The 23,666-nt window shown below is 38.4% G+C and overlaps 1 protein-coding gene across 1 annotated transcript; it reads left to right on the forward strand.

The window, feature by feature from the left end:
* The first annotated feature begins 6,086 nt into the window (after window positions 1–6,086).
* On the forward strand, window positions 6,087–9,139 carry LOC104227705 (transcription factor MYB54-like). Its single transcript, XM_009780010.2, has 3 exons — window positions 6,087–6,470; window positions 7,557–7,994; window positions 8,671–9,139. Exons 1-3 carry the CDS (start codon window positions 6,356–6,358, stop codon window positions 8,859–8,861), a joined length of 744 nt encoding a protein of 247 aa, XP_009778312.1. The 5' UTR covers window positions 6,087–6,355; the 3' UTR covers window positions 8,862–9,139.
* The last annotated feature ends 14,527 nt before the right edge of the window (window positions 9,140–23,666 follow it).

Here is a 23,666-nt window from a genome sequence, read left to right on the forward strand (position 1 = left end):
AGTTCAAAATAACACACTTTAAGACCAAAGGCCTTCGCCAAATAAGAAGAGTTATACCTTGATTGAACGATGACAGGTTAACTTTTCGACAAGTCCGAAATAATACACTTTAAGGCCAAGGCCTTCGCCAAAGAAGAAGTGTTCGACCTTGATCGAACGACGACGGGTTAATATTGCGACAAGTTCGAAATAATACACTTTAAGGCCAAGGGCCTTTTCCAAAGAAGGAGAGTTCGACCTTGATCGAATGACGACGGGTTAACATTTCGATAAGTTCGAAATAACAACCTTAAGGACAAGGGCCTTCGTCTAAGAAGAAGAGTTCGACCTTGATCGAATGACGACGGGTTAACAATTCGATAACTTCAAAAAGACACCCTTTAACGCCAAGGGCCTTCGCCAAAGAAGAAGAGTTCGACCTTGGTCGAACGACGACGGGTTAACATTTCGATAAGTTCGAAATAACATCCTTTATGGCCAAGGGCCTTCGCCAAAGAAGAAGAGTTCCACCTTGATCGAACGACGACGGGTTAACCATTCGATAACTTCGAAATGACACCCTTTAAGGACAAGGGCCTTCGCCAAAGAAGAAGAGTTTGACCTTGATCAAACGACAATGGGTTAACATTTGATAAGTTCGAAATAAAACCATTTAAGGCCAAGGGCCTTCGCCAAAGAAGAAGAGTTCGACCCTGATCGAATGATGACGGGTTAACATTCCGACAAGTTCGAAATAAGACACTTTAAGGCCAAGGGCCTTCGCCAAAGAAGAAGAGTTCCACCTTGATCGAACGGCGACGAGTTACCATTTTGATAAATTTGAAATAACACCCTTTAAGGCTAAGGGCCTTCGCCAAAGAGGAAGAGTTCGACCTTGATCGAACGACGATGGGTTAACATTTCGTTAAGTCCGAAATAAAACCCTTTAAGGCCAAGAGTCTTCGCCAAAGAAGAAGAGTTCGACCTTGATCGAATGACGACAGGTTAACATTCTGACAAGTTCGAAATAATACACTTTATGGCCAAGGACCTTCCCGAAAGAAGAAGAGTTTGACCTTGATCGAACGACGACGGGTTAACATTTTGATAAATTTAAAATAACACCCTTTAAGGCCAAGGACCTTCGCCAAAGAAGAAGAGTTCGACCTTGATCGAATGACGACCGGTTAACATTTTGACAAGTTTGAAATAACACTCGTTAAGGCTAAGGGCCTTCGCCAAAGAAGAAGAGTTCTACCTTGAACGAACGACAATAGGTGTAGTAAGTTTCCATTTTCGAATCCAAGTGTTGACAAGGGTTCATTTGAACCTCCTTTGCTAAAATTATATTGTGCTAATATAGTAAAAATCAAATTTTCAGAACCTCTATAAGCTATGTTAAATGAGGAAATAACACTAAATGCCTATCACTCCCAAAATATTTACCCGAATTTGCCCATTTGGAAATTAATTACAATTTCTACCGAGGCAATCTAAACTTACTATATGTAAATTCACATGGGTTTTCCCTTTTAATTTGCTTTACGCTTTTACCCAACGTGATGTGCAAATTGAAAATGAAAATCTTTTTTCGTTCTGTTTTATTTTATGACTTGAATTCCAAGACTTTTGACTACTGCAAAACATTAATCTGTCATTTGAGAACCTTGAAGCTTGAAACTGATAAATTGGATTTCTTGAGTTTGTGGTTATTTTGATCCCATTCTGACCGAGTATGTTCGAAATGTTAATTGGAGGATGTGGCTATATTCTGAGTCAATTTGGTGGAGATTTTAAATTTTGGGTTGAAATTGAGTTGAACTAGCAAAGAAGACAGATTTGTACAGTTTACCAAAATGGTATATTGTATATTGTATTGATATACAATAATTAATTCAAGAGTATATAATTAACTACAATAGTATACTACTAATTTTTTTGAAGGAATGAACCAATCCTCTATATACTAAAATAACATATTATAAACCATTTTGATTAATTCAATAGTGTATAATTTATTGCGTTGAACTAGCAAAGAAGAATTTGTACTGTACGCCAAAATGATATACTATATACCATTTTGGTATACAGTTCATTCCAATGATATAGTATTATAGTATGCTATATAATATAACGGTATACTCTTACAATTTGGTCCTTTTAGAATATTTTGAAATTTTTATTGACAACTAATATTATTTCAGTTTAATAATTGAGTTAAAAAAATTATTTTAAACTCTTTGCGTACAATTGTATACTCTGTTGGTATAGCTATATACTATATTGGTATCATATGTTAGTTGGAATATTTTTTGCTTGTATTAGCTACATTTAATTGGTACACAATTTGATTTTTCTTTAGTAATACTCCTTCCGTTCCAATTTATGTGAACCTGTTTGACTGGGCACGGAGTTTAAGAAAAAATGAAGACTTTTAGAATTTGTGGTCCTAAACAAGTCAAAAAGAGGCCCAAAGTATTTGTGTGGTTATAAAAGCTTCTCATTAAGGGTAGAATTGTAAGTTTAAGCTAAATTATTACCAAATTTAGAAAGGGATTTCTTTTTGGAATTGACCAAGAAGAAAATAGGTTCACATAAACTGGAATAGAGGGAGTAGTAGAATAGTATAGTATCTTGAATTTTTTTAAATTTTCCTTTATGCATGTGTATTATGTAAACATTTTGATTTTTTCTTTATGTGTTTGTTTTATATAATAGTATTATAGTACAATATCTTGAAATACATTATTATATTAATATGTGGTACATTATTTTTTGATTTTTCTCTTTATGCATGTGTATTTTATAATAGTAGTATAGTCATATATAGTTTTCTGAAATTAATTAGTAGAACTGTATAACCTATTGGTATAATTATATGCCATATTGGTATCATATGGTAGTTAGAATATTTTTTGGTTGTTTTAGCTGTATTTTTAAGTGAATTCTATTCTAAATGATTTATATGATCATGTTTTGCTGTGTTGGATTTTCTTATACCTATGGACATAGATTTTGTGTATTATGTAATAATTTTTATAGTTATATGCAATTGTTGGAACGACCCCGTACAACTATATACCCTATTAGTATAGCTATATACCGTATTGATATCATATTCTAGTTTGGTTGTATTAGCCCCATTTAATTGGTACATTTATTTGATTTTCTTTTTAATAGTAGTAATATAGTACAATATCTTAAAACACTTTATTATATTCATATGTGGTACACTATTTTTTTATTTTTCTCTTTATGCATGTGTGTTATGTAATAGTAGTATAGTCATATAGTTGTCGGGAATTAACAAGTAAAATTGTATACCATGTTGGTCTAGTTATGCGCTATATTGGTATCATATGGTAGTTTGAACATTTTTTTGGTTGTTTTAGCTGCATTTTAGGTGAATTCTATTCTGAAATTATTTATAAGAACATGATTTGCAGTGCTGAATTTTTTTGTGCCGATGGACATAGATTATGTGTATTATGTAATAGTTTTTATAGTTATAGGAAATTTTTGGAACAATCCCATACAATTATATACCTTGTTAGTATACGGAATGAGCAAGTTGCTTTGCGAATATTTAGCGTGCAATTCAAGCATATAATTTTCTCATACTTTTATTGCAACTTTTAATGTTTTCGTACAGTAGTATAGTCACAGATAGTTGAAGAAATATTCTAGAGAAATCATATACTATGTTGGTATACATGTATACCATATTGGTATCATATGGTACTAGAAGTCTTTTTTGCTACTTATACTTTTATTGTATTTTTCAATATTTTATTATCATTTCTATTTATATATGGAGATTTGGTAGGCATAGATTATGTTTTCTTGCTCCATAACTGGTTGTATTACTGCTAATGGTAGAGTCTGTATTGATATTTGTAGGGAAGGAGATCAAGGTTTACATGTCAATCACGTGTTGATTCTTAGAATCTGATTATGTAATTTATGGTGCTCAGCAGCAATCAGTGTGATATTCAGTGAATTAGATCAAGTGACAACTAATATTATTTGAGTTTAATAATTGAATTTAAAAATGAGAAAAAAAAATAAAAGGTATATTATACTAGTTATATTAAAAAGGTGAACAAATATTTACTATATCAGTTATTTTTTCTTATTGTATAAAAAATAAAAAATAAAAAAGTGAAAATAGTAAATGAAATTAGATTATGAAGAGAAAAAGAATATAAAAAAAAGAAGTTAAATGAAATTAGAAAAGAAAAAAATAAGAAGAAAACGAGAAAAAAGAAGAGAAAAGAAAGAAAAAAAGAAAAAAAGTAAAGAATCATAGAAATAAAAAGAATTGGAGAAAAAAGAGAAAATTCCCCACAAAAACTACTATAGGTAGTAAATGTAATTAGTTTGATTGATAGGATAACAAATGGATAGACAAGAGTAAATAGTTTTATTTTTGTGGGTAATTGTGTCATTCTCCCGTGTTAAATCCCCTTAACATAATAGAATTTTCAGGTGTAGCCGTAAAGGGGTTCAAAAATTATTTTAGATTACATGTGCAAATCCTAAGTTTTATATATTACTTTTTTTAATCACCTTGTATATTTTTTATGCCTCCGTTATTGAATTTTGACATGAGTATTTTTCGTATTTGGCTCTATTCTTGGGGTGTGGTCTGTGTGTATGGGGGGGGGGAGTGGGTAGCAAAACAATCATTAATTGAATCTTTCTCTTTTGGAAGAATAGGCAGAAGGAAATAGTTTTTCACTTGAAAAGTAATGTACAAACTTTTCAGGGAGAAATATTTCAGAGAAGTAGCAGCAATTGAAACTAGCAAATTATATGAGCACCAAGCTGCACATATTTTGGAAATATTTTTTATTATGTCTAATCCTCCTCATATCTGTCGAAAAATATTGGTCTTTTTATTGGAAAAATCTTTTCATATCCCAACTTTTTTTTTATAATATTTGATTTATGAAAGAAATTCTTGTGCTACATGAAAAAGAGTACATGCATGGAAAGGAGTTGCGCGCAATGAAGGAGGAGGAATAAAACATCAGATCAAGTTATGTGAATTTGATATAATTAGTTGGTCGGACTAGTCTTTCAACCTTGAGATATACGACCTAAAGAGAAAACCGTCAAGGTAGTTAAGAGAAAGTAGAAAAGATTCATGTTACCCGCAAACAAGATTTGTGGCAAATAAACTTTCTTAAGATAGTTAAACTGCATGATCAAAACTTACAAATAGCAGAGACGGTTTGACTTATACAACAATTGGACCAATTATAGATGTTACCCCGAGTTTCCACTGCAGTTCCAAGATTGTTAAGACAATTTGTTAGTTAGGTACTTAAGTTTAGAAAGTTGAAGATGACCTAAATCTATCACCATACTTTTATACAATACCAACCTTTTGAATGTCTTAACATTTTTATTTTAAAAATATTCTATCTTTAGCTATTATTAACATTTACTAAATCTGGTTAAAGAGGGTGAGAAGAAAGGCAAAGTTCTATCCGTGTTAAGAAAGTGGTGATTGGACGTTAAGGCCTCCACTATTAGATGTGTCATTTAGTTTTATAATGCAGACTGTATACCAGCTTATGAATATAAGTATATTAACTTTTTTAGCGTTATGGAGTTTAATCAATTTTACCATGTCCTTTTTCTTTTAATAATTTATTATTAACGTATAGTTAGATCAAAGGAATTAATGCGGCTTAGGTAGGTTTGTAGGTTAGAAAAACTGGGAAAGATGTTGAAAGCAGAACAAAATTCACCCTAGCAAGCAACTTCCCTCCCAACCCCCTCTCAAAAAATAAATACTAATAAAATGAAAATACATGTGGAGCAAAATTAAAAATAAATAAATATAATGCATAGATACATGCATGCGGAGTACAAGACTAGACATAATTCAATATTGAATTTTCAAAATATATATATATTGAGGGGTGTTTGTTAGCCAAGATGTTGGCATCAATCACTGGTAGAAAGCTAAAGTCTGTACAAACGGAAAACACTTTCTGATCTCCTTTTATTGTTATTCCTCTTCTTATTTCTTCCTTAATCTGTCGTCCATATATTCTGTTTATAAAATCTGGTTTCTCAGCATATAAATATTAGCTCTGAGAACTTCTTTACTTTTCACTTACCCAAAAAACTCATTTATTCCCTTTCCACCAATCTTCTTTAAATCTTCTCAACAATCCAATATTCTTCTTGTGGATCTTCTCCTTTATTGCTTTGATCTTTTGTTTTTGGACAGTTTTTATAGCTTTAATTCACAAATAAAGAAAGGCGTTGAGGGTTAGTTTAAATTTAGGTTTCTATAGCTAGGAACTTTGTTTTATTATATCGGATATTATTTTTTGATAATTCATAAAGAAAGAAGCAGATGTGCAGCAGGGGCCATTGGAGGCCTCACGAAGACCAGAAGCTTCGGGAGTTAGTGGTAAAATATGGACCTCATAATTGGAATGCTATAGCAGAAAAGCTTCAAGGAAGATCTGGTAAAACAAACTGAAAATCATTATTGAACACTTGATATATTAGCTATTATATTACTAGTATTTTCCATTTCTTCTTCAGATTGTCTTTCTTTCTTTCTTTAGTACATATATATTAGTAATATCTTTGTGGTGTCTAGTGTTCAAGACCATCAAGGTTTTGATAATCATAAGATGTGGTGTATAATTTATTTTCAAGAAATTTAATCTAATTTCCTTTTTACTTAATTTTTTGTTTTTATGCCTATTTATTATTCAGCTCAAAGGAGTTTGGTTATTTCGCTTCATTTTTTCGACTATGAAATGGTCTAAAGAAAACTACTGCAAATTTGGTTGTTTGTGGTCACCAGAAACTAGGGGTTGATGAGGACAGTTCATATTTTCCCTTTTTTTTATTTTTTTTATTTTAGAGAAAGTGGTTGTTGTTCGATCGCCAAGAAGATGGTCATATTTCCTTGTTGTTCCTCTTTATTTATATTTTATTTATTATTAGCACTCATCTATCATGCGGGTACATTCGATTGAGTTTCAGCTTGATTTTTTTCCCAATATATTTTCTTATCTTTTTTCCTTTATAATTTATTTTTATGTATCTAGGATTTTATTGCAATAATTTTATAGGAAGTCTCCTTTTCCTTATGCCTGTATTACGGTCAAAAACTTACCCATAGCTGATATTTTACCTAAATCATATTAAATTTTTATGGTTAAGTAATTAATTAAGGTTGGATTATATTTGTATTAATTTTTTTAAATTAAAGTCATCAGCCTAGCTATACTGACTCACAATGGGGTTTGACATGATCCCTGCTTGTCTATACGTGTAATTGACTAAGGTTTAGCGACAATAAAGAATATAGAAATACATGTTATATACTAAATGAGTTTGTGTAAACACTAAGTGAGAGTAAGTTTTTTTTCCTCTGAATTGCTATGTGACATTGACTTCATGAATTTGGGAATATAAATATATGAATAAGCAAAAAGAAACATGATAATTCAATTTTCTTTTCATCGTGAAACAACTTAATTATGGAAAAGAAATATTAAAAGATGATAAAGTCATGCTTGTTACTATATATCTTTTAGGGAAGAGTTGTAGGCTGAGATGGTTCAATCAATTGGATCCAAGAATCAATCGAAACCCATTCACAGAGGAGGAAGAAGAAAGGCTTCTTTCTGCTCATCGGATTCATGGCAATCGATGGGCAATTATAGCGCGTCTTTTCCCTGGTCGGACTGATAACGCTGTCAAAAATCATTGGCACGTTATTATGGCACGAAAATGCAGAGAACGGTCCAAGATCCATGCAAGGAGAGCTGTCGCTGCTGCTACTACTGCTGCTCATAAAAATTCAATGAGCAATGACCAAGAATCGTCGTCGTCAAGGCAGCAAGATAATTATATGCAAATAAGTAATGAGATCATGATAACAAGGTGTTTCAACTCTTTGACGTACAACTATTCCTTTTACCCGAAGCTGCTTCACAATGACTATCTTTTTCATCATGCAAAAATGGATCAAGGTAATATTGTTATCCAGTTTTTAGACACTTTTTTTTTGGGTAACCCTCCTTACATTGTTCTTTGTGAGTTCTGTTAATAATGTTTGATGAAATTTCTTCAATTTTACTCTACGTACTCTTCATAAAACTACTCTTCTTTTCATTTTAACCACCTAATATGATTTTTCATTTTCTTGAAATTAAGAACTTTAAAATATTTAATTAGTACTAGAAAGAATAAACCCTCCCCACCCCCCACCCCCACATCTGCCTTTACTATTCTGGTAAAACACTTTTCTTTTTCTTTTTTCCTTTGATTTTCTCAAGGGATATCCATTTTCCAGAAAACTTAGGAAAGAAAAAGACATGTCGTCCGTTGTTCATGCTAATTGATAATTAAGGTTTTTTTTTACAAGAAAAGATATGTATTGAGTAGCTAGCTAAATTACCGAAATATTTGTCTAACTATTCTTTGTCTCTTCCTTAAATGTCTCATTTAACTAACATTTCACTAATTAGAACAATAAGGTTGGATTTATAAATTAAAAAAAAAAAAAAGGTAATAAATGACTTTTTATATATTTTGCTAAAACATCAATTATATTGGACCATAGGGAGTACAAATTAGTTTTTCGGAAGTAGCTCTAGGGTCTTTTGTTGATAATGATATTCCCTTACCTATTTCTTTTCCTTCTAGTTTTATGTACAGATGAAAACCAACCAACGGAGTTCTATGACTTTCTACAAGTGAATACTGACTCTAACAAGAGTGAGGTGATAGACCATGCGTCTAGAATAAGAGATGATGAGGAAGTTGAACAGGAAGCTGTTGATCTTCATAAGAGCGCACAATTCATAGATTTCTTATCAGTTGGAGACTCAGCATAAACTCGTATATATCAAGAAAAATCCTATCAATTCAACCTACTATAGTTTAGAATATATGTATAACGCTCTTTACTGTGAAATCCTAGAGATTTCTGCATAAATGAAGTTCGAGAATATTCCAATATAATTGTATTAGAAAAACAAAAGATTAACTTTTAGATCTATAATCTTGTTCATGTAATTCAATCAATTGAGACGCTACCAGGTTAGTTGAAAAATAATTACAAGTATTTGTGTGTATTATTAAATACACGTTAAATGGTATCAAATTTTATGTCTTTCACGCTTCAAATGTCCAGTTGTGGATGTGTCGACGAATTAAGTTAGAGTCTCACATCTGGTGAAGGCGAACTTATAGTCGCTTTTTACATTCTTGTACAGTATTCACCTCATCAGCAAGTTATTGAAGTTAAAGATTGATTCAATATATGTATTTCTGAACAAAATCAAACTAATGGGCAAAACGATTTTTCAAAACTGGCACATAGAGTAACTCACAAACATCATAACTGAGGACCAAGCATGCGGATATTCTATATTATAGACTTAATTTCAGTTGATTTCATACTTATTCTTGATTTTACTACACTATTACGGTTACGCAGTGCCTTCCTGAGATTCCTTGGAAGGGCGACGTAAGGCTAAGCAACCGATGCCAGTGCGGCTGTTGTCCGCCAACTGAGGTCCTCTCCGTACGCTACACGAGATTGCCAGTGCCGTATGGAAAAACCAATGTCAAGAGCAATTGCGGAAACGGAAATGAGAATTGAGAATAAAAGCTTGATTACATTAGTGAAAGCTATTACAAAAGGCTACGCGGTATCGGGGGGAGAGACACCAGTACAGAGAAATGTTTGATTGCTTGATCCCCCATAATAGTGCTTAAGAAAATAAACCAAAGTTACAAGACATAACCTAACTAAGCTAGAGAAACATAATGGAAGTACATGAAATAAACTACTCTATATTTACAATGAAAAGGACTTAGTTTTCTGCAAAGTAGAGACAGGTCCGTTGGAAGCAACTTTGTCTTTCGCATCAGGGTATGTGCGCGCGGTGCTGTCGGCACTGTTGGCATCATCATGAACTGTGCGCTCGACATTGTCTGTGCGCGCTAAACTATTGACATTTGCCAGCCACTCGGCATTGGCGTGGATTATTAGTGGGGCGATAGGGCCACATGCACGCTTGTCACTTGGCGCTTCCGAGACCATGGGACAGACCATGGCGCTGGGCGTTGGGAGGCTTGTCAGGACGCCATAGGGTGCGTCCAAAGGGTCATGGGGCATGGCTGGAAAGCTGCCCATAACATTCTCCCCCACCTGAGTTGGCGACGTCCTCGGAGCCTTACCTGTAAGATGATGATTGATCAAGCTCTTGTTAGTTGTGAGGTCTGTTCCCCTCTGTCTTGTGAGTTGGCTTTGTGAATGATGTTCCATGTCTTTCCGAAGAGATCTCAGGCGACTGACATGGAAGACTGGATGGATCTTCCACCAGGCTGGGATATTCACTTGGTATGTGGCTTTCCCAATGCATATTTCAATGGATAAGTGCCTAATGTCTTTTTGCAGTAGGCGAGGGTCATGGGTCCTCTCTGCGAACAAGTACCGCCTTGAGATGTTTAGCATCACTTTGTCTCCTACTTGGTGTTGGAAAAAGCAAAGATTTTGATTAGCGAACATTTTCACCTACTCTTGGGATCTGACGAGATAGCTCCACAATATCTCCAAATTGCGCTCTCATTCCCTCAAGAAGTTGGCAGCTCGAGGATATTTCGGCATGGTTGATGTATTCACCGTTTGCGGGAGAAGCGGTTGCTATCCGGTAACAATTTCAAAAGAGCTTTTGTCTGTATTAGGGCTCTTTTGAGAATTGAAACACAGTTGTGCAGCATCCAAAAGCTTCACCCAATGTTGTTGTGATCCGGTTGCGAAGTGACGAAAATATTCCTCCAGCATGTCATAGAACTATCCCTTCTAGTCATCTGATGGTGGATAGAAGCTTGAGCTGTGACTCAATTTTGACCCGAAATACTTAAAGAGATGGGCCAAAAGTTGCTAGTGAAGCATGAGCCGCGGCCACTAACGATGTCTTTGGGCAGACCCCAATATTTGACAATGTGCGAAAAAAAGAGTCGAGTTGTATCTTATACTGATTTTTTTGTGGAGCTGCTATGAAAGTTGCATTATTGGAAAACTGATATATTACAACCAAGATAGATGCAAGGTTTCCGACTGGGCAATCTTGTGATGAAGTTAAGGGAAACTCTTTCCCAAGGTCTTTCTGGGCATGTAGTGGCTCCAAGAGTCCCGTTTGTGATGAGCGGTCCGACTTGTCCTTTTGGTCTGCTTGACGAGTCTTCACACACTGAGGAGCGCCATAAGTCATCTGAGGCCGATGACATTGTCACACCTCCTTTTTGCGCGCCCGCCTCGAAGGGTAAAAATGCGCGAGGGGAGTTTTTCCAATTTAAGTGACAATATTCGAAATGGGATTATTTATTTAAATCAGAGTCGCCACTTGGGAAAGGTTTGGCTTTTGGTGTCCCAAGTCACCGGTTTATCTTGAATCCCGAATCGAGGAAAATATTCCACTTTTCCAAATGAAGTCTGTGAACCAGAAATTCTAAGTAAGGAATTATGTTGACCCGAGGGAAGGTGTTAGGCATCCTCGAATCCCGTGGTTCTAGCACGGTCGCTTTAATTGTTATAATGGCTAAATATCTGATTTAAATACATGTTGTGACTTATGTGCTTTTACTAAGTTTAAACCGCTTTTATTATATTTATTTTTATAGAATTGCAACGTCGTGAAAATGCATCTCGAACCACGTCATAATCAATGCACCCGTAGTTGTTAACACATTTCGACTCCGTTGAGATTTGAATTTGGGTCACATAAATGCGCACCCGAATTTAAGAATGTAATTTAATTAAGTCGCGCCTAAAGAGTCTAACGCGTTATTATCTTTGGGGAAGACAGTAAAATTCACTAAACAGTCAATCACAAATTCTAAGTATTTATTATGACCAATTATTGAGGGCCCCGCAATTTGCATTTTTATTTGGCGAGGCTCGTCTCATTATTTTTAAAAGGATAATCTTAGCATGACTACATTTCTATTTTTTTGTTTTTCTAAAATAAATGAAGAAAGAAAATACGTGCTAATTAAATTGCATGCTTGGCCAATTTGACCTCTTACTAGTTATTGGATTAATTCTCTGCGAGGTGGGAATTTTTTGTACCTTATTGGACATGCTTTCAGTTTGATAAAAGAAACTGCATACAAGACAAATAGCATGCTAAACTCACCCTAGACGTCTATCCCATTTTTATTTAAGTTGACCTTTTAACTAGATTAATAGCATTGACTACTATAAGCTACTACCAATGGGGTTCGGACGTGGTCCTATAAACTGCCTAACGAAACCAAATTTGATAGAGTTAGTTTAAATGACTCAGAATTATGATGCGACTTTTGTCGAATTAAAAGTATCCTGCCTTACATGTTTAGGAATAAAGATAGAAGCTGAGATTTAACTGCCAATGTACTAAACACACGCGCACTCCTCGTCATACAGACGACTTAACAACTGAAACCAAATAGTGTTAAATAGACTAAACTTCTATTAAGTACACATTGCACAAATGTATATTTTTTATGGAGCTACAAACTGAAAGTTACACAAACCCAAACACATTTAAAGTTGTAAGTGCAGCAGATGATTAGGTTCTTTTGCATCTTTCATTTCATGCCTTTAGTGTTACATCAGTATGAGATTCGAGTGTGTACCTGGAAAGTGCTTACAATTGAAGAAGCAGGAAAGTCAGTAGAGCAGTAGTAGCATACACCAAACAGCAGCAGTAACAGCAGGTAACAACAGAACAAATCCCAATGCAAGATGCAACTATAGCCGATAGAAAAGTAGCATAATGACAGCAGCAAGCAGTGTAGTAGAAACAGAACTCCAGACAGACCAAATCCAGGAATAAACTAATGCAACACACAACCAGTAACCTCAGTTAAAGACTTGGAAGAATCAGTATTGATTAAACAGGTTGAAAACAAGTGAAATCCAAACAACAATAGGAAGAAACACTTTCTGATTTTTGTCTGTATGTTTTCTATTTCTTGCTCTCTCTCTATCTGTGTTTTTTCTCACTTAGTGTATGTCTGTATATGCCTGTCTTTGTGGTATCTCTCTCTGTATATGTCTGTATCTCTTTTTTTTCCTCTTTTATAGCCTAGTATAAGGCCCTTTACAATCTGTAAAACCTATTCAGATTCCCTCCCATGTGGCCTCCTCCTTTCCAGTTTCCACTCAACTATTTAAAATAACACCCTTCCCATGATATTCCCCTGGCAGATCTATCTTTTAAGTGGGGTTTATTATTTCTAAACTAAATCAGGGTATGGGCAGCAGGGGTGTGTTCTAACAGCCCATGCTGTCCCATTTGCTCTAATTATTAAAGCACTATAGTGCACATGCTATCAATTCAGAACTCAAGCTGAACTGAAACCACAAACTAAACTATAAATGTTTCTGATCCAAATCGAACAAAACACAGACAACATACTCAGTTCCTAATTGAGTTTAAACAAAATTTCATCAGACAAACCAATGATATGTATAAGATTATCACTATTCCAAGCTGAACTAATTTACGACGTATATCGACTCGACTATACTAATTGTAACACAGGATAAGCATTCGACCAAACAAAACAACACAAAGCAAAGTATAACACTATTCTTGACAATTTGCAATGATACAGGAAAACAAACGGGCATTATTGGTTTGACGATACCAATTGAATTGAAATAAGCATACTACCACATGAACTTAACATAACAGAATAAACAAACAACCAAACAAAAGGTCTTGTAGAGATGGGGAGACAAACTGATAACAGAAATCCCAGAACCGGACAAACAAACTAAACATGCCAACAAATTAAACTAAAAATGGACAACAAAAGGGACAAATGAGCAAACCTGAAAAGCCTTAAACATAGCTGACCATAGGCCCGACTTGATTTGCCTGTTTGAAGTCGAACAAATCCTAACCGAGGTGTTCTCGACCGAGAACACTTCGATTAGGGTTTACTAGACCCCAAACTTTGTCTAAATTCAAACAGACCCCACAAAACTTTATGTTCTAGGGTTCGATTTTTCCAGATTTGGGTTTTTGGGATTTGTGGGTGGATTCGGACCAAAACAAGCATGGTTTGGCCACGAGGGATGTCAGGGGAGTATCTAGTGTGAATCTGGGGTAGATCGGTGTAGATCGAAGTCCTGCTCGAATCTTCAAATGAAGATTCGAGAACCTAGGGACTGATTCGAACCAAGCGGTTAGTGGATTTGGGTTCAGGGTTGTGAGGTGTATCTAGGGTGTTAAGGTGGGGGTCACCGGCGTCCATGCTGCCGGGTTTTTGGTAAGGGGAAAGGGGGCGGCTCTAGGGTTCCGGGGTTTTGGGTCTGTGAAGGGGATGAGGACGAAGGAGGGGTGTTTGGATAGGGGGTGGGGTATGAGAGGAAAGCTTATATATGGGATGGATGGCTTGATCTCGGCCGTTAGATCAATCGAGATCAACGGTCTGGATCTGAAGGTTTAAAACGAACGGTGTCGTTTGGCTTAGTATTAGGGTCAGGGTTGGTTCGGGTAATGGGTCGGGTTTGTATGTGGGTATGGGGGATGTGATCTTGGCCGTTGATCGTCCTGAGATCAACAGTCCAGATTGAAAGTGGCTCAACGACGTCGTTTGGACGGTTGTGTGGCCAGCTCAACTGGACCGGGTAAACAGGGATTCTGGATTGGGTTGTTTGGGCCTGTTTGTTTCAAATTGGACTGGCCCAAGTCCGAAAACTCTTTTTTTTTTTAATCTCTTAAGTAAAATTCCAAATAATGCTATAAAAACATTAAACCATAATTAACACACAATTAAAATAACACCACTTAATGACAAAATAGAATGAAAGATGCAATTTTTTTTGTGATTTTCCTTTTAATAACCGGATTACGGTTCAACTACACACGACATATATGTTTTTATTATTTTTTTGTTTGGTAAAAATAAAACGGACAAGATCACAAATAACCACAAAAAATGCCACATAAAATCCAAAAAATTGTACAGCAAGACCAATTGCTATTATTGTTTTTTTTATTTTGGAGTGATTGTCGCGGAAACAAAAATCACGTGCTCACAGCTGCCCCTCTTTGTTCGAAAACTTGAAGAATTTTCGTGCAAAGATAAAGTGAGCGGATACGAGCGATTTTTGGCTATTGGAATACTCCGTGTGAAGCACATTTTGAAAGATTTGACCGAATCTTCGCTTCAAAGATTTCCTACATATCCTGGGCTAAACAGGAATCAGGTCAATGTAGTTCGGGAAATTTTGGTAGCTGGGACTACCATAGGATTGCAATGCTCGCTGTTACTGTTGTCGCTGTTGCCACAGTTGCTTTACTGACCACCTTATTACAACCAAAGGAAAATTGAAACTGAACTATTTACTTATGCTTGTCAACTGCTAGTTACAAGATTCCTATCTATGATTCTTTTGCAACTTGATCTTGGGTCTTAGCTGATTCTGCTTGTAGACTTCGATCTGAATCCTGATGCTTGCAAGTTGTAGGCGCCTGTTTATTGAGTGAGAGGGGATAGGTAGAACTCAGGACCTTGATCGAATCTTGGGGTGATCCGTCCATCGTTTTTCCAAGTATCTCGGAACATCTCCTTTTTTTCTTTTTCTTCTTTTCTTTATTCTGGGTCGAGACTCATCTTGTGGGTCGTCTTGATTCATGCGCCTCGAGGTCAGACCTGCGGGAGAAACAAACGAACGAAATTTCGTGCCCCAGTTTCACTAGGAAAGTTTTGTGAGTTAATTGCCAGGAATTTTATGGAATTGATGAAGGATTGGAAAATTTCAGTCTATAAATGCCAACTCCGGGATTGGATCCCTAATATTGCCACAAGGTAAAAAATGCTCAGTTTAGGGTTGGAGCCCTAATGCTGGCTAAATGGAAAGAGTTCAGTTCAGGGTTGGAGCCCGGATGCTGACTAAATGGAAAAGTTCAATTCAGGGTTGGAAACCCAATGCTGACTAACAGACAATGCTCAGTTCAGGGTTAGAGCCCTAATGTTGGCTAAATGGAAAGAGTTCAGTTCAAGGTTGGAGCCCTGACGCTGACTAAATGGAAAAGTTCAGTTCAGGGTTGGAACCCCAATGCTGACTAACAGACAATGCTCAGTTCAGGGTTGGAGCCCTAATGATGGCTAAATGGAAAGAGTTCAGTTCAGAGTTGGAGCCCGGATGCTGACTAAATGGACAATGCTCAGTACAGGGTTGGAGCCCTAATGCTGGTTAAAATGGAAAAAGTTCAGTTTAGGGTTGGAGCCCTAATGCTGACTAACAGACAATGCTCAGTTCAGGGTTGGAGCCCTAATGCTGGCGGAAATGAAAGAGTTCAGTTCAGGGTTGGAGCCCTAATGCTGACTAAACGGAAAAGTTCAGTTTAGGGTTGGAGCCCTAATGCTGACTAACTGGGGAAAGTTCAGTATAGGGTTGGAGCCCTAATGCTGACTAAAGGGAAAAAGTTCAGTTTAGGGTTGGAGCCCTAATGCTGACTAACTGAGGAAAAGTTCAGTTTAGGGTTGAAGCCCTAATGTTGACTAACTGAAAAAATTCAGTTTAGGGTTGGAGCCCTTATGCTGACTAAAGGAAAAAAAAAAGTTCAGTTTAGGGTTGGAGCCCTAATGCTGACTAACAGACAATGCTCAGTTCAGGGTTGGATCCCTAATGCTAGCTAAAAATGGAAAAAGTTCAGTTTAGGGTTGGAGCCCTAATGCTGACTAACAGACAATGCTCAGTTCAGGGTCGGAGCCCCAATGCTGGCGGAATGGAAAAAGTTCAGTTCAGGGTTGGAGCCCTAATGCTGACTAACAGGAAAAAGTTCAGTTTAGGGTTGGAACCCTAATGCTGACTAACGGGAAAAGTTCAGTTTAGGGTTGGAGCCCTAATGCTGACTAAAGGGAAAAGTTCAGTTTAGGGTTGGAGCCCTAATGCTGACTAACTGGGGAAGAGTTCAGTTTAGAGTTGGAGCCCTAATGCTGACTAAAGGGAAAAGTTCAGTTTAGGGTTGGAACCCTAATGCTGACTAACTAGGAAGAGTTCAGGTTAGGGTTGGAGCCCTAATGCTGGCGGAAATGAAAGAGTTCAGTTCAGGGTTGGAGCCCTAATGCTGACCAAACGGAAAAGTTCAGTTTAGGGTTGGAGCCCTAATGCTGACTAACTGGGGAAAGTTCAATTTAGGGTTGGAGCCCTAATGCTGACTAAAGGGAAAAAGTTCAGTTTAGGGTTGGAGCCCTAATGCTGACTAACTGTGGAAAAGTTCAGTTTAGGGTTGGAGCCCTAATGCTGACTAAAGGGAAAAAGTTCAGTTTAGGGTTGGAGCCCTAATGCTGACTAACTAGGGAAAAGTTCAGTTTAGGGTTGGAGCCCTAATGCTGACTAACAGACAATGCTCAGTTCAGGGTTGGATCCCTAATGCTGGCTAAAAATGGAAAAAGTTCAGTTTAGTGTTGGAGCCCTAATGCTGACTAAAGGGAAAAGTTCAGTTTAGGGTTGGAGCCCTAATGCTGACTAACTGGGGAAGAATTCAGGTTAGGGTTGGAGCCCTAATGCTGACTAAAGGGAAAAGTTTAGTTTAGGGTTGGAGCCCTAATGCTGACTAACTGGGGAAGAGTTCAGTTTAGGGTTGGAGCCCTAATGCTGACTAAAGGGAAAAGTTCAGTTTAGGGTTGGAGCCCTAATGCTGACTAAATGGAAAAAGTTCAGTTTAGGGTTGGAGCCCTAATGCTGACTAACTGGGAAGAGTTCAGGTTAGGGTTGGAGCCCTAATGCTGGCGGAAATGAAAGAGTTCAGTTCAGGGTTGGAGCCCTAATGCTGACTAAACGGAAAAGTTCAGTTTAGGGTTGGAGCCCTAATGCTGACTAACTGGGGAATGTTCAATTTAGGGTTGGAGCACTAATGCTGACTAAAGGGAAAAAGTTCAGTTTAGGGTTGGAGCCCTAATGCTGACTAACTGGGGAAAAGTTCAGTTTAGGGTTGGAGCCCTAATGCTGACTAAAGGGAAAAAGTTCAGTTTAGGGTTGGAGCCCTAATGCTGACTAACTAGGGAAAAGTTCAGTTTAGGGTTTGAGCCCTAATGCTGACTAACAGACAAGGCTCAGTTCAGGGTTGGATCCCTAATGCTGGCTAAAAATGGAAAAAGTTCAGTTTAGTGTTGGATCCCTAATGCTGACTAAAGGGAAAAGTTCAGTTTAGGGTTGGAGCCCTAATGCTGAATAACTGGGGAAGAATTCAGGTTAGGGTTGGAGCCCTAATGCTGACTAAAGGGAAAAGTTTAGTTTAGGGTTGGAGCCCTAATGCTGACTAACTGGGGAAGAGTTCAGTTTAGGGTTGGAGCCCTAATGCTGACTAAAGGGAAAAGTTCAGTTTAGGGTTGGAGCCCTAATGCTGAATAAATGGAAAAAGTTCAGTTTAGGGTTGGAGCCCTAATGCTGACTAACAAAACAATGCTCAGTTCAGGGTTGGAGCCCTAATGCTGGCGGAAATGAAAAAGTTCAGTTTAGGGTTGGAGCCCTAATACTGACTAACAGACAATGCTCAGTTCAGGGTTGGAGCCCTAATGCTGTCTAAATGGAAAAAGTTCAGTTTAGGGTTAGAGCCCTAATGCTGACTAACAGGAAAAAGTTCAGTTTAGGGTTGGAATCCTAATGCTGACTAACGGGAAAAGTTCAGTTTAGGGTTGGATCCCTAATGCTGACTAAACGGAAAAGTTAAGTTTAGGGTTGGAGCCCTAATGCTGACTAACGGGAAAAGTTCAGTTTAGGGTTGTAGCCCTAATGCTGACTAAAGGGAAAAAGTTCAGTTTAGGGTTGGAGCCCTAATGTTGACTAACTAGGGAAAAGTTCAGTTTAGGGTTGGAGCCCTAATGCTGACTAACACACAATGCTCAGTTCAGGGTTGGATCCCTAATGCTGGCTAAAAAAGGAAAAAGTTCAGTTTAGTGTTGGAGCCCTAATGCTGACTAAAGGGAAAAGTTCAGTTTAGGGTTGGAGCCCTAATGCTGACTAACTGGGGAAGAATTCAGGTTAGGGTTGGAGCCCTAATGCTGACTAAAGGGAAAAGTTTAGTTTAGGGTTGGAGCCCTAATGCTGACTAACTGGGGAAGAGTTCAGTTTAGGGTTGGAGCCCTAATGCTGACTAAAGGGAAAAGTTCAGTTTAGGGTTGAAGCCCTAATGCTGACTAAATGGAAAAAGTTCAGTTTAGGGTTGGAGCCCTAATGCTGACTAACAAAACAATGCTCAGTTCAGGGTTGGAGCCCTAATGCTGGCGGAAATGAAAAAGTTCAGTTTAGGGTTGGAGCCCTAATACTGACTAACAGACAATGCTCAGTTCAGGGTTGGAGCTCTAATGCTGACTAAATGGAAAAAGTTCAGTTTAGGGTTGGAGCCCTAATGCTGACTAACAGAACAATGCTCAGTTCGGGGTTGAAACCCTAATGCTGGCTAAATGGAAAGAGTTCAGTTCAGGTTTGGAGCCCTAATGCTGACTAACAGGAAAAAGTTCAGTTCAGGGTTGGAACCCTAATGCTGACTAACGGGAAAAGTTCAGTTTAGGGTTGTAGCCCTAATGCTGACTAAAGGGAAAAGTTCAGTTTAGGGTTGGATCCTTATTGCTGACTAACTGGGGAAAGTTCAGTTTAGGGTTGGAGCCCTAATGCTGACTAAATGGAAAATGCTCTGGGGATACTAACTCAACCATTTTTTTTTTTTGAGTTTTCCTTGTTTTAGTAAAAATGTAAAAGAGGATTTTGTGGAAACTTCCCTTTCGAGTGGATTCCTTATTGCCAAACTGCTTCTTGCACTCATGTGTTTCTTTTCTTCTTTGGGTGACACCTGCTTCTTGCACGGTTGTCTTGGATCATACCTGTTTCAACTTTTCAAACAAAGAACAATTGTTAGCTCGGAAATGGCGGTTGGTTCGGTGACCTTGATTGTTCCAGTTGCTTTGCTGCGTCCTTATTTCTGTTGAGAAACTCTACCATTGATTTGATTCAAATGGCAAAACCCTTTAGACTGCTCAGGCCTGCGTTTCCAGATTCTGTGATGATTTGCCTTGTAAGGCTTTGGTTTTTTCATCCGGTTTTTCTTGGGGATTTTTCAACGGGGATTTTATTGGGGATACTCTGTGGGGATTTGTACAAGGGTAAGCTCTGTGGGGATTTGTACAAGGCGGACTTGCTGGGGATTTGTTGCAAAGTGGACTTGCCAGGATTTGTTGGGGCAAGCTCGCTGGGGAATTTTTACAAAGGGAGGCTCTGTGGGGATTTGTACAAAGGGAAGTTCTGTGGGGATTTGTACAAGGCGGACTTGCTGGGAAAATTTCTCTCTTCCTATTTTTTTTTTTTACTTTACTTTACTTTAAACGCAGTCAAACATCATGATTCATCAGGTTTGGACAAACGTACCAACGAAACGGGGCATTTCCCTTGCGAAACGGAATTCCGTGAAACCAAACCTGCCACCTGTCCTTTCCGGTATATCTGGAACTTAGGGTTAAAATGAATGGGATTCGAAGAAAAACAAATAAAGGAGAAAGCAAACTTCAGAAAAAAAAGTGTCCCTTTCGAGACAAGAAAGACTTATCTGAGGAAGACAATGCTGACTTTAAATGGACATGACATGCTCTTTGGACTGGACGCCTCACCTTCAATGAACTTGCATTTCCTCCCGAACCAAAATGGATTTGTGTTTCCAAACCGGTGGAACTTTGTCGAGACATCCTTGGGTGGAGTCGTTCTTTCGGCCAACAGCGCCATTTGCGGGTTTTCGCTGGCTGACCTCTCTCATTTCCCTCCTTGCTGTCGCTCGATAGCACTCTTTGCGAGTTTTTACTACACAAGCTCTCTCATTTTGGTTTCTCTACTCCCGTCGCCTCGCGGTGCCCGAAGGTTTTCACCGACGAGACTCTCTCATTTTATTTCTCTCAATTTACAGTGTACCGGTCTCCATTCGTGACACTTCTTGGCTTCCCGCTACCTTTGGTAATTGATCTGAAGGGCTTGTGCTTGGCAAAGAAAAGTAGATGATACTACGACTTCTAAGCCGCTTGACGTGCCCCGGTTTCAATTTCAGGGTAAATGGGATTTTATTGTTGGTGTGACTGAACCTCAGAGAGAGGTTGCCTACGTATCCTTTCGGAATCAAGTCAGACGTAGTTCAGGCTGACCTTCAATGAACTGTTTTGTTTGTTTTCGTTTTCTTTCTCTTTTTTTTTTTGATTGGTAACCAAAGAACTGTAACCGGCTCTAAGGCTTATAGAGAGAGTTGATAGTGTTTGGGGTAGTGGGAATAAAACCTCCCTCATTTCAAATGTGTCAGGATCGCTGGGGTGTCACTCAGACATAGTATCTTTTGACTGCATTAGCATTCACCATTGTTTCGGGATCATTTCCTTCAATATCACCTAGGTACAATGCTCCTCTCGGCAATATCTTCCTGATGATGTATGGGCCTTTCCAGTTTGGAGCAAATTTCCCTTTTGCTTCCTGGTGATATGGCAGAATGCGCCTCAGTACCAGTTGACCCACTTCGAAATTCCTGGGTCGGACTTTCTTATTGTAAGCACGAGCCATTCTTCGTTGGTATAACTGCCCGTGACAAACCGCAGCCATTCGTTTCTCGTCAATCAAAGTCAGCTGCTCCAATCGAGTCTTAACCCACTCGCTGTCTTCGATTTCTGCTTCGACAATGGTTCGAAGCGAAGGAATTTCTACCTCTGCTGGTATCACAGCCTCAGTCCCATAAACCAAAAGATAAGGGGTTGCCCCTACTGACGTGCGTACCGTAGTGCGATATCCCAACAATGCAAACGGTAACTACTCATGCCACTGTCGGGAACTCTGGATCGTCTTCCTCAAAATCTTCTTGATGTTCTTGTTTGCTGCTTCTACAGAGCCATTGGCCTTGGGCCGATAAGGAGTAGAATTCCTATGCGTTATTTTGAATTGCTCGCATACATCTCCCATCAAGTGACTATTCAGGTTTGCTACGTTATCTGTGATGATAGTTGCAGGAATACTGAAACGAAAAATAAGATTTGAATGTACAAAATCCACTATAGCTTTTTTGGTGAACGATTTGAGAGTGACAGCCTCTACCCATTTTATGAAGTAGTCGATGGCAACCAGTATAAATTTATGTCCATTTGAGGCCTTTGGCTCAATTTGTCCAATGACGTCCATGCCCCATGCAACAAATGGACAAGGTGCAGACATGGGATGCAACTCCTTGGGAGGTGCATGAATTAAATCACCGTGCACCTGACACTGATGACACTTCCGAACGAAGCCAAAACAGTCCCTTTCCATGGTCATCCAGTAATAACCTGCTCGAAGGATTTTCTTTGCCAATACATACCCGTTCATGTGAGGTCCGCACACTCCTGCGTGTACTTCGTGCATGATCTTTCTTGCCTCCTCGACGTCAACACATCTTAGTAGATTGAGGTCCGAGGTCCTCTTAAACAACAACTTAGTGCTCAAAAAGAAACCACTTGCATGTCGCCTAATGGTTCTCTTTTGATCTCCAGTAGCATGCTCGGGGTATTCTTGTGTTTTCAAGAACCTCTTGATATCATGGTACCATGGCTGTATACTCGATCCTGTCTCGATTGCGTTGCAGTAGCCGTGTCTTTCCCTGATTTGGATTTCCAAGGGATCGACGTGGGCGTTGCCTGGGTAAGGTAGCATTGAAGCTATGGTAGCAAGTGCATCCGCTAATTCATTGTGACATCGCGGGATATACCTGAACTCTATTGATTTAAAACGCTTGTCGAGATCCTCCACGTGCTGTCGGTAAGGAATAAGCTTGATATCCCGAGTTTCCCATTCACCTTGGGCTTGACGGATAATCAAGTCAGAATCTCCCATAATCAGTAAGTCTTCGACATCCTGATCGATCGCCATATGCATGCCCATGATGTAGGCTTCATACTCAGTTGTTGCTTGTGCAAAAGAAACATAGTCTAGCTGTGGCGGGATAATGCTGACCGGAAGGCGAAATCAAAATTGCCCTGATTCCTACACCTTTGGCGTTTACGGCTCCATCAAAGAACATCTTCCAAACATAAGCGTTCTCCGAGACCACTTCTACGGTGTTTATTTCTTCATCTGGAAAATAGGTACTCAATGGCTGGTATTCCTCATCGACTGGATTTTCGGCCAAATGATCTGCTAGCGCCTGGGCTTTCATTGCCGTGCGAGTGACATAGACTATGTCGAATTCAGTAAGCAAGATTTTGCCACTTGGCCAGTCTTCCAGTAGGCATTGGTTTCTGAAATATATACTTCAAAGGATCCAGCCTGCTTATGAGGAAAGTAGTGTGAGCTTGGAGATAATGTCTCAGCTTTTGAGCAACCCACGTCAGAGCGCAACATGTTCTTTCCAGCAGAGTGTACTTGGCCTCGTAGCCAGTGAATTTCTTGCTCAAGTAGTAGATTGCTTGTTCTTTCTTTCCGGTTATGTCATGTTGCCCGAGGACGCAACCGAAAGAATTTTCCAAGACTGTCAGATTCAAGAACAGTGGTCTTTCTGGCTCTGGTGGGACCAAAACTGGGGGATTTGAAAGATATTCTTTAATTTTGTCAAAAGCTTCTTGACACTCAGCCATCCATATGATCGCCGCATCTTTCCTCAATAGCTTAAATATGGGCTCACACGTGCTAGTTA

This window comes from Nicotiana sylvestris, chromosome 3 (genome assembly GCF_000393655.2).
Source record: "Nicotiana sylvestris chromosome 3, ASM39365v2, whole genome shotgun sequence".
Taxonomy (NCBI): domain Eukaryota; kingdom Viridiplantae; phylum Streptophyta; class Magnoliopsida; order Solanales; family Solanaceae; genus Nicotiana; species Nicotiana sylvestris.

Excerpts from the sequence above, each read along its gene's own strand:
- LOC104227705 (XM_009780010.2), top strand. The coding sequence starts at position 6,356 with ATGTGCAGCAGGGGCCATTGGAGGCCTCACGAAGACCAGAAGCTTCGG. Across the intron at positions 6,471-7,556 it reads AAAGCTTCAAGGAAGATCTG|GGAAGAGTTGTAGGCTGAGA; the intron begins GTAAAACAAACT and ends TATATCTTTTAG. Across the intron at positions 7,995-8,670 it reads TCATGCAAAAATGGATCAAG|TTTTATGTACAGATGAAAAC; the intron begins GTAATATTGTTA and ends TTTTCCTTCTAG.